Source organism: Eptatretus burgeri, chromosome 18, assembly GCF_056783735.1.
Source record: "Eptatretus burgeri isolate ZD-2024b chromosome 18, Ebu_testis_v1, whole genome shotgun sequence".
Taxonomy (NCBI): domain Eukaryota; kingdom Metazoa; phylum Chordata; class Myxini; order Myxiniformes; family Myxinidae; genus Eptatretus; species Eptatretus burgeri.
In genome coordinates, this window is record NC_140978.1 from 7990918 (window position 1) to 8002000 (window position 11083).

At 42.8% G+C, this 11083-nt stretch overlaps 1 protein-coding gene across 3 annotated transcripts in view; it reads right to left on the bottom strand.

The window, feature by feature from the left end:
- USP46 (ubiquitin specific peptidase 46) overlaps positions 1–11083 on the bottom strand; it is an 82730-nt gene that overhangs the window by 19087 nt on the left and 52560 nt on the right. For all 3 annotated transcript variants that reach the window (XM_085864296.1, XM_085864294.1, XM_085864295.1), the window contains exons 4-5: positions 5479–5705; positions 1950–2026 (exon numbers count right to left, since the gene is read on the bottom strand). In XM_085864296.1, coding sequence (XP_085720422.1) covers positions 1950–2026; positions 5479–5705 — 304 coding nt within the window. The remainder of the gene's footprint in view (positions 1–1949; positions 2027–5478; positions 5706–11083) is intronic.

Sequence of the window (11083 nt, forward strand, 5' to 3'; positions counted from 1 at the left end):
GGCTTTATGCCAGTAGAATGAGGTTCAGAAGACCAAGCCACTGCTCCATATCCTTCGAACACGGCGCCATCAACAGCAGCGCACACAATGGGCGACGACACCACAGCTGGAGTGTGAACAGTCAGCACAATTTGTCTTCACTGATGAGTCTAGATTCTGCTCAGACTTCAATGATGGATGTGCTGCAGCCTGGAAGCGAGGTGGTGAGTGATTTGCAAAATGTACTCTGACACAGCATGACAAAGTTGGTGGGGACTGTCTGATGGAATGGGCTAGCATTCAAGTTGGCAAAACAACTGATCTTGTCACCATTAGAAGAGTACTCTAACTGTTTCCTTTTGGGCCATAAACAAGATCCCAACTTGCTTATCGATGCTCATCCACCTGTTGTCAACGCTGCACTTTAAGACCACACAATAATTTGCATGGAATGACATACATGACCTCCAAAGTTAATCAGATGTAACGTGCTTGGGACATCTAGGGGAGGCGTGTTTGTGGTTGCCAAATCCACCCTCAGACTCTTGATCAAATGCAAGTGACCCTCGTTGAAGAACTGTGCCACATCCCACAGTGAGAGCTGGATCATCTGATTTAGTTGATAACACAATGTGCACATGATTGTATTTGGGGTCAATGGTGGTTTCACATGTTGTTAAAGCTATTTCTGCCAATGTAAACCCATCTGGGATCATTTGTAGAGTGCGATTGTTGCCAATTTGTATTCTCATTACAGAAAGCAATGTTGTTTTCATACAACTTAACTTTGGCTACTGCCAATGTCGTGTTAGTTTATGGATTGCAAAGATCAATTCTGGTGAAACTTCCAAAATTCAGAATCGCTGCACACCACCACTCATTCGTCATTCTTTTCTCCTACCCGTGGATCGATATATATATATATATATATATATATATATATATATATATATATATATATATATATATATACATACATACATACATACATGTCTATCTTCTTCTTCTTTCGGCTGCTCCCGTTAGGGTCGCCACAGCGGATCATCCGTATGATCCGCATAGTGATTTGGCACTTGTTTTACGCCGGATGCCCTTCCTGACGCAACCCTGGTCGCCTCTTACGACACAGGGATATGGTACACCTATTTTAACCGGGGTATACACCGGCCCAGTATACTGGTACTCATTTCGCCGACCTCGGAAGGATGACAGGCTGAGTCAACCCCCTGGTGTATTCATTCAGTGGCCCAACGGGGCTTGAACTCAGGACCTTTTGGATCCCAAGCCACTGCGCCAACACCAGGCTTATATATATATATATATATATATATATATATATATATATATATATATATATATATATATATATATATATATATATATATATATATATATATATATATATATATATATATATATATATATATATATACATACATCTCTCTCTATCTGCTTTTGTTCTGTTGTGTCTTTATCCGTTTGGTGCACTCGCTCTTCCACGAGAAATCACCTTGTTTATATGCAAATGTGGTGGTCCTCTTCATTCAGAATATGAACAGGTTTGAAAAACAGAACAAGCCTCAAATATTTGTGCCATTTCACAAGAATAGACGCAAGCTTCCGGGTTGCTCCAATGTCAGATTGTTCTGAAAATGGAACAGACTGATGTTGTCCTTGTATGTGTTGATACAGAATTGTTCAACACGTTTTTCTCCCTCCATGATTTTTCACTTTTACCAAAGTAGAAAGCATGGTGTTCCACAAGGTGACAAGTAACTTCATCCCCTATCCAATACCTTCTGGCACCTCTGAATCTACATTTTGTGTTTGTTTGTTTGTTGTTGTTTTTTTTACACTCAGAACAGAGCTTTGGTGAAAAATTCAAAAAAATTAATTTGTGAGCGAAGTTTAGTTGAGACAATCCTGTTAACTTTCAAAATGCAAGTGGAAGCAATACTCAGCAGGCACACCTGAGGCAGTGAGTGATGGATGTGTTTTGTTCAACATCAACAGACAGGTCCAAAAAGTCTTCATCTTTACTGCTGACCTGTGGAGCACAATTGACAAATGTCAGTGTCAAAGCACAAGTAGGGATTCAATAGGAGGGTCAACAGAAGGAGCAGGTCAGAAAGTTATCTCCAAAAGGCAGTCTGATGAGCTATATAACGGATCAAGTCATAATCAAATAAGCATCTTAAAACCAGATTTATTTTAAAAATAAAAAAATTAAAAAAAAAACTATTCGCATGTTCGATTGACAAAAATATAGAAAAACTTTGAACCTCCTCTTAATATCCACTTACTCAGAGGAGTGATGAAGGAATGGAAGGCGAATAAAAGTCTAATGCAATCAAGTCCAGTTGTTTAAGAGTCAGGACTAGGCAGGAGCCCATATGCCTTGGAGAGACACAAGTTCACACATTCTGTAGCATTCAAACAGCTGTTTCACATGCAGGGTACAACATGACTTCATCCTTCAGAAATGAAAAGGACAGAAAATGAATGTCACGGTGACAGAGTTGACCAGTTGCCATCAGTCTTGAGAGGATGTGGAGACAATTGTGAAGTTTGCCCTCAGGCTTGATGTTAAGCTCGGGTACATCTAAAAAAAATTACAGTTCATAGAACGACTTACCCCGCACAGTCTTGAGAAAGCAAGGACATGAGCGGGATCTGCGAGCAGAAAATTTGATTGGTCGAGATGATGTAAAATGCCGTAATATGTTGTGCAAGTCCTGCTACACAGTAGGTTTTTGAAAGTGCCGAGAGGGCAATTAGTGTTCCATAAGTGTTCAAGTGTATAATTAAATTGAAATGAAATAAAGATTTTAATGGTGGTAGAAAAAATAATTTGGAAGTTTACTGCCGTCGATACGGTCTTTTACACCACCTTATTTAACTTGTTACACGAGTTATTCATGCCTGTCTGTATCCTTTATGATGTCTTTAAAACCAGTAACTTTCCCACTTGGAATTATTTTCAATCTTGTTTGACTGAAAAAAATTATCTGCACATGCATGATTGGGACAAATTCAGAGCCAAAGTACTGCTAAGGTCTAAGTCACATTTGCTCTACGGCGAGGATACGGCGGCCGTACGCCCTCTGAATTGACAAACGTGCGGCGGCCGCAGAGTTTCTGCGGTGGCCTCAGGGTGGCCCTACGCCATTTGGCTATCTTTTACAGGTCGTTGGGGTCACAGTGGAATTATAACGCGGAGTTACTTTTTTCATTTCTACGTTGGCCATAGCAATTCGACATGCCGTAGTTGTGACGTAGTTGTGTTCCACGTCGACCGTACGTAGGGCGTACGGTGGGCTTGCGTTATTCGTGCGGCTGCCGCAGTCTCTTATCAATGAAAATGAATTTTGCCCTAAAAACCGAATACATTTTAAAAAACCGAACACAACGAAGCGTTCATGTTTGTTCACGTGTCTCCCCACCTGTTCGACCCGCATCTTCACACTTTGTTCATTCACTTTGTCGGTGGAAGTCCTCGTGAAAGCATCTCTCGTGTGTTGATCGCTACTTTACCTCGTGTTTTCACCTTGATTTGTGCTGTTTTTCTTTTTTTTACTCATCTTGTGTTTTAATTAATAACAAAAAAGCAATCCGATCACGTGGTGTGACGGACTGTCGGGCAAGGATTTAATTTCACAGAAAAACCGGTTGTAATTTGGAATATCCATGATTACCTCAGCCCGATGCGTTTGATGAAAGTGCTTGTGGTTCTGGGGGCATCATGTTTGATGAGCTGCCCTGGGGGGAGCGCTCGCAGAGTGCGCGAGCAATCGGAACCCAGGCCGGAGCTCGAGCCTGTGTGGACCTTTGGATTGGTGATTGTACCAGTTTACATACAATACACCGCCACCGAAGGTCATTTACTCATCTTATTTTACCTTAAACATGTGGAATTTCAGTTGAAAGTGTCTTGAAAGTGGGCTTGCTTGGGGTCCAGGAACAGATTAATTCACTCCATTATTTCTTATTGGGAAAATAGTTTGGGAATCGAACATTTTGCAATCCGAACAGCCTCCTGAAACGAATTCAATTTGGATTCTGGGGGCACCACATACTGGTATATTCCGAACTGTTAGATTTTTATTTCAGTAAAAAAAGAACTGGTAAATATACCCACTCGTTACCGTCCGTCTGGCCGCACGCTCGCCTTAGGGCCTCCTTGAGGTTTCCTGAGGGCACCTTGCGTCTGCCTTGAAAATTCTATGGCAGCCGCAGGGACGCCCTAAGGTCACCGTGCGACATCAAATCAAAGACCGTACGGCACCACCACGTTTTCGGTCTCCACAATTTCTAAATACGCCGTGCGGTTCCCCGAAAAATAAAAACATATGTGACTGCTACATTGTGTGACCGTGGAAATACTGCGGCCGCCATATAATTGCTAGTGGCCGTAGATTTTGGAGACCCCACGGCCGCCGTGCCAAATGTGACTTAGGCCTAAACTACAGGTTCGTTTTTTGATTCATGTTCCGATTTGTGTGAAAAAAAGTTCTGGGCCCAGTCCAATTCTTGATCTTCATCAATGATCTTTCTGACTATGGAAAATACTCTATCTATTTGCTGATGCCCACACCCCTCTGCCAAAACATCCTTCATCCTTCAGACAGGCAGGCTGGATCCTCTACCCACTCTTCAGACCTTGAAAAAATATATATATTACAAGCTGATCAAACACTTGGAATATGTCTTTCAATCCTGACAAATATGTCTGTCTGTCGACTTTCTTAACAATCCTCTTGAGGAAGTTCAGTCATTCAAACTCCTGGGTCTCACAATCAGCCATTATCCTTCTTTGGCAAACCACATTTCAAAGTTGGCCTCCAAAGTCAGCCGAATGGGCATCCCTTCATCGTTTTAAGTACTTCCTTGGCACACCTAAACTCCTATTCCCCTACAAGGCCTTCATCCACAGCTTGAGAGAGTACTGCCCTTCCTTCTGGGCTGGCTCCCCTGTCTCATCTTGTTCAGCTTGATGCCATAGAAACCAAGGCCTTCAAGATTACTGGAGATCTACTGCAATGAAACTGAGACTGTGGGCCGATCACGTCACCATCACAGACAGGTCGGTGGTGTATTATCTTCTACCACCTCCTTTCTGGTCTTGCACCCTCTGCTCTTTGTTGCCCCCCCCCCCACTCCAGGTTTCTGCAGGGTACACACAGTCCACCATCAAACCCTTTTGGTGAAACTACCACATACATTTGCTCTCTTAAGATTTTCCATTTACTGCATTGTATTTTTAGTGTTTTATGTGTCCCAGATCGAACCTGTGAATGAAAGAGGAACCAAGTCAGCTTTAGTTTGGTGTCAGATGAGCTTAAACACATGCTCAACCAAAAAATAATTTTTTTGTTTAAATGCTCACAGGACATGCACGGAAGATTATTGTGATTTGGCCCGATCTACCAAGTAATCTGATTGTTTGCTCGTATTGAATACAAGTTAAGGCTAGCAGAAGCAATTACTGCAAAATGTTACCGTTTCACAGTTGAGGCAGCGCGTTTCATTCGTGAGTGTGCCCTGGAAAATGTCATGCACCCAGGTGGCCTCTGGTTTGCATGCCTCTTCACCCTCCAGAACACCATTCTTTAGTTTGCCATTCTGCCGCTCTTGCTTTTTCTCCTCCTGCAGGATGTCTGCGATAGTATTCAACAGGTAGTTGAGGAACTCATGTGCATCCTGTTGCATGTAGTTATCAAAAAGCTCTGCAAATAAAAAGAAAAGAAAGAAAATAAATGCACAGCTGCTCTTACCATAATTATACACAAAAGTACATATTATTTTCTCATGTCAAAATAAATAAAGTGTCAAGTCTTTATTACATATGCAAACATTGCAAAGTATATTCCCCTACCCCTATTCCCCAAAGAAAAGCACTATATTTAAATAAATATTTCCAATTTTTGTGCGTTTGTACATTGCTCTTTCACAGCCAAACCGTAGCACATAGAGCCCCCCAAATTTTGGGTGTAGGGCCTTGAGAATCTGGGCAAGGTTTGAAGTGACTCCCCCTACAAAAATCCCCCCACCCCAAGGAAATTCTCTGTATATTTATGTAGTTCTGGGAAATCATAGGAAAAAAAAGATTCCACTATAGAAACATCTCTCTTTTCTATCACTGCTTCCAGGGAAACCCACTGCCAACCAGAGAAGCAGCGACGGCCTGTCCATGTGCGTGAATTACGTGCTCGGCGAGTGTCGCCCCGATAGCTCAGATGGCAGAGTGCTGGTGTGGTTCAGAGGATCTGGTTTCGATCTCCAGTCTGGGCACGTGTTTTTCCCCGCATATACAGATTAAATACAATGCTGTTTGTACATCCATATTAGGGTGGCCCTCAAAAATGAAAGTTTGAAATGTTTCTCTCAGCTCCGCCCACCCCCCCCCCCCCACCCAACACTTCCCCTAATTTGTTCTGTTTCAAGTAAAAACAATGTGTGCCAAACATTTTTTTAAATCCAAGAATATTTCGAGGTCACCATCATGAGTGGAAATTTTGCCATTATATAATATTGTTACAGTTGTGGGGGTAGATGGAGGAATTTAATAGCAAAGTTAGGATTGTATGGAGGTGCTTAGTCCATGGACGTGTAGGAAACATCTCGATGTAAATCAAGTAGGGAAACTGTGAGCTTAAGTGTTACGTGTTAATAAGATAGGTATTAAGACCAATTTTACCCAGTATGTAATTGCCCCCTGTGACTCTCTCCTACATTTTATATTTACAAGCCAGCAATGAAAGAAGTACATTTTTATAACAACCACAACCACAACAACAAGCAAGCCAAACATTCCGAGCAGGCAGAAGCCCCGCCTTCCCGGTTTTCATGCCAGCAAGCCATGTCCGGAGGTGGATGATGGATGGGTGTGACATCAGAAGAGGTTTTGGTTTTGAGTTCAGTGTAAGGGACGCATGTGGTCAAGAGACGAGGGAGCAAGGAGATGGCGTGTAAGATCAGGGCATTACAGCTGGCTTTCCTTTGACACATGAAGAAGACGGCACGATTCTCGTATTCGTGCTGAGGTGAATTGGCTCACCTGGTGGAGCAAGATGCTGGCCAATGACTCTTGACGGGTCGTGAGAGATGGACCTCGAAGCCTCGTGTATATCACCGAAGGTGGCGGCACCATTCTGCACTGCTTCGGCGGGCACGATCGACGAAGAAGCCGCACAGCGTTTGGTGAGCCCTGGTGTTGAATACCGCCTCACGAATTACCTCACGTACTTTTCTCACCCAGAGCACGGCTCGATGTCATTTTGGGGCGCATCTTCCCACGCGGGACGAAGTTCCTCAATCCCAAAGTTCAGTAGGGACCATCTCTGGACAAGGCTGGGTGCCAGAGTGAAGGGAGGATTTGCTTTTTTTCTTTTCCCCTTGTCTGTGTTGAAGTCCGTGCGTGGAGGCGTCTCGACTTGGACTTTAATTTACCTCACGTTTTATTATATCCTGATTATTACCCTTGCCAAATGAGAGGGTATTGCATTTGGGTCCGTTTGTTTGTCCGCACAGAATTTTTGTGTTTTTCTCCGCAAGCGCTTGTCGTTTTGAGATGAAATTTTCACCATTGCTGTGACTACTCATGTAGAATGTTTTAATGACAATTATGTCATAGGTCACGTGGTGTGGCAGCCATATTGGAAAAACAGAAAAACTTTGGACCTCTTTATCTCTGAAACCGCACCAAGGAGAAAGTTGAAACTTGGCAAATACCAAGCACTCATGGGGAATTAGTGTGATTTTATGACATCATAATTGCATATGTAGAACACCACAACCGGTCAGCATGAAAAATTTAGCGGGCCATCCAAGTATAAAATGGTTCACAGAAAAATAACAAAAATGACGTCATTAATCACGCGATTCGGCAGCCATATTGTAAATCTTTAGATTTCGTAAGTATATTGATGACTTCCGTCCTCTGTTTGTGTGTTTGTTTGTGTGTTTGTTTGTCGGCACGATAACTCGAGAACGGAAGAAGCTACCAATGTCAAATTACACCACGTGATTTAGGAGGGTGATGGCTAGCGCCTATTAGATTTTGGTCAAAATCGGTCAAAGGTCAAGGTCACAGTGAGGTCAAACATAATTCCGTAAATTCATGTGGAGAAATGGAGTATTTTTGCTTCGGTCGACGTTACGAGTTCGTTTTAACTTCGATTTTAATTTTGTCTTCGGTTTTTGTGATCGCTTAGAACGCTTAACACTCGGTTGTCGAAATTCTGGTAAAAATCGGATGTTTTGGAGACGTTTTAAGATTGTATAAAAAATATTTCACTCGCCACGTCATGGCTCGTCACGTGGTGCAGCGCGCTCGAGCAGATGCGTCGTTGAGTCACGTACAGGTTTTGCGTGTGCGCTCTGACGGTGTTTTCAATAAAGATGATGTATAAAAGTCATTTTTTATCCCAATAAAGGTTATCGTCGCATGCCTGACTCGCTAAGCCATCGGATTATGTAAAGATTGTTGGTGGATGGCCGAATATTACGGTTTTGTGACTTTGATAAAATAATATTAAATAATTGCGTGGAGAAATGGAGATTTTTGCTTCGGTCGACGTTACGATTTTTGATTGTTTGGTACATAATCATGGTAGAAACTTCTGGTTTGCGTCGCTACCTTCTCTAGAGACAGCTTTTATTAGACAAGGTCAGAGGTCAAGTTGACGATTTCGTAAGTACCAGTCGATGACTGCTTGTTTTTTGTAAACCTTCAAAAACTTTACACGTATGACCGCCTATCCATGAGGAACAAAAGGTTCACACATATGATGTCAGTGGTCATATGGTTTGGCAACCATATTGGATTTACCCTAAAACCTATAAAAAATCTTCTTCTACAGAACGGCTGGACAAATCAAGGGGAAAATTCACAAAAGTGTTCCCCAAGCCATGGGTGTACAAGTGGCACATAGCAAATACTCCTCATGGGGAATGAGTGTGGTATTTTTTTATGACATCATAGGTGCCTTTGTTATGACAACATAATTGCATGTGTAGAACTCTACATATGATCAGTAAAAAAAAATTGAGGGTCATCTTGGGATAAAATGGTCCACAAATTTTTTTTTTGATGTCAGTCACAAGATTCGGCAGCCATATTGTTTAAAAATATGAAAAAAAACCTTCAAAAATCTTCTCTGAAATGGCTGAAAAGGTCGAGGTGAAACTTTACACACATGACCGCCTTTCAATGAGGAAGAAAAGGGTCACACATGATGTTATAGGTCACATGGTTTTGCAACCATGTTGGATTTACCCTAAAAGCTAAAAAAAAAAAATACACCACTCAAAAGAAGTCCTGGTGAGGGTTTGCAATCTCTGCTTTTTCTTGTTGCCCTTTGTAAATATTTGTCTATTTTCATTAAATGTGTTCATTTTAAGTGGCTGTGTCGGTGTATTTGTCATTGGATTAGAGTATAAACCCCGCCATGCTGTGCTTCCCCATGCCTCTGTCCATTCCCCATTGCGCCCCTCCCCTCCCTCCCCTCCCCTCGTGTGTTATCATCTCCGAGGATCAACGTGTCCGCCTCCTAATAAGGAAAACCCGCTCGACCATCCAGGCTGGCATTGTTAACCACCCGTCACCACAAATTGGTACGCCGGAATTAACATTTGCTGCCAGTGCCATGACAATATATCATATACAGTAATATTTTATATACGGGGGCTGCAAAAGTAGGTATACAGTAATGATCAAAGGTATACAAAGGTATCAAAGGTATAAGGTATACAAGGACTGTATACCTACTTTTGCAGCCCCATATATAATATAATATATATATATATATATATATATATATATATATATATATATATATATATATATATATATATATATATATATACACATATACAATATATGCCCCGGTTAGAATAGGTGTACCATATCCCTGTGTGTCGTACAAGGCGACCAGGGTTGCGTCAGGAAGGGCATCCGGCGTAAAAACCTATGCCAAATCATTATGCGGACAACAAAACGAATTTCCATACCGGATCGGTCGAGGCCCGGGTTACCAACGACCGCCACCAGTACCGTTGGTCAGCAGGGTCCCGGTGGAAATTGTGCTACTGCTGGGCGAAGGAGGAGAAGGAGACGGGGAAGGCGAGTCCGGAGGCAGTGGGAGAGGGGGAAGGGTAGAAGTGTGGAGGTGAGAGTTGGAACTCTGAATGTTGGGACTATGACTGGCAAAGGGCGAGAGTTGGCTGATATTATGGAGAGAAGAAAGGTGGACATCCTGTGTGTACAAGAGACCAAGTGGATGGGGAGTAAGGCTAGGAGCATTCGAGGTGGTTTCAAACTGTTCTACCATGGTGTGGATGGGAGGAGAAATGGTGTCGGGGTAATCCTGAAGGAGGATTATGTCAAGAGGGTATTGGAGGTGAGGAGAGTGTCGGACCGAGTGATGAGTGTGAAGTTGGAAATTGAAGGGGTGATGATGAATGTCATCAGTGCATAATGCCCCACATATGGGGTGTGAGACGGAGTATAAAGAAGATTTCTGGAGTGAGTTAGATGAAGTGGTGGAGAGTGTATCCAAGGATGAAAGAGTGGTGATTCGAGCAGATTTCAATGGGCATGTTGGGGAAGGGAATAAAGAGGATGAGGAGGTGATGGGTAGGTACAGTCTCAATGAGAGGAATTTGGAAGGGCAAATGGTGGTACAGTTTGCAAAAAGAATGGAAATGGCAGTGGTAAATACGTATTTCAAGAAGAAGAAGGAACACAGGGTGATGTACAAGAGTGGAGGAAAGTGCACACAGGTGGATTACATCTTAAGCAGGAAATGCAACCTGAAAGAGATTAGAGACTGTAAGGTGGTGGCAGGAGAGAGTGTAGCTCGACAGCATCGATTGGTGGTCTGTCGGATGATTTTGGAGGTGAGGTTGAGGAAGAGAGTGAGGGCTGAACCAAGGACCAGATGGTGGAAGCTGAAGGAGGAAGACTTGCGTGGAATTTAGGGAGGAGGCGAGACAGGTGTTGGATGGTGGTAAAGATGGGTGGGATGATTGGGCAACTAGAGCAGAGGTGGTGAGGGAGATAGCTAGGAAGTTACTTGGTGTGACATCTGGACAGAGGAAGGAA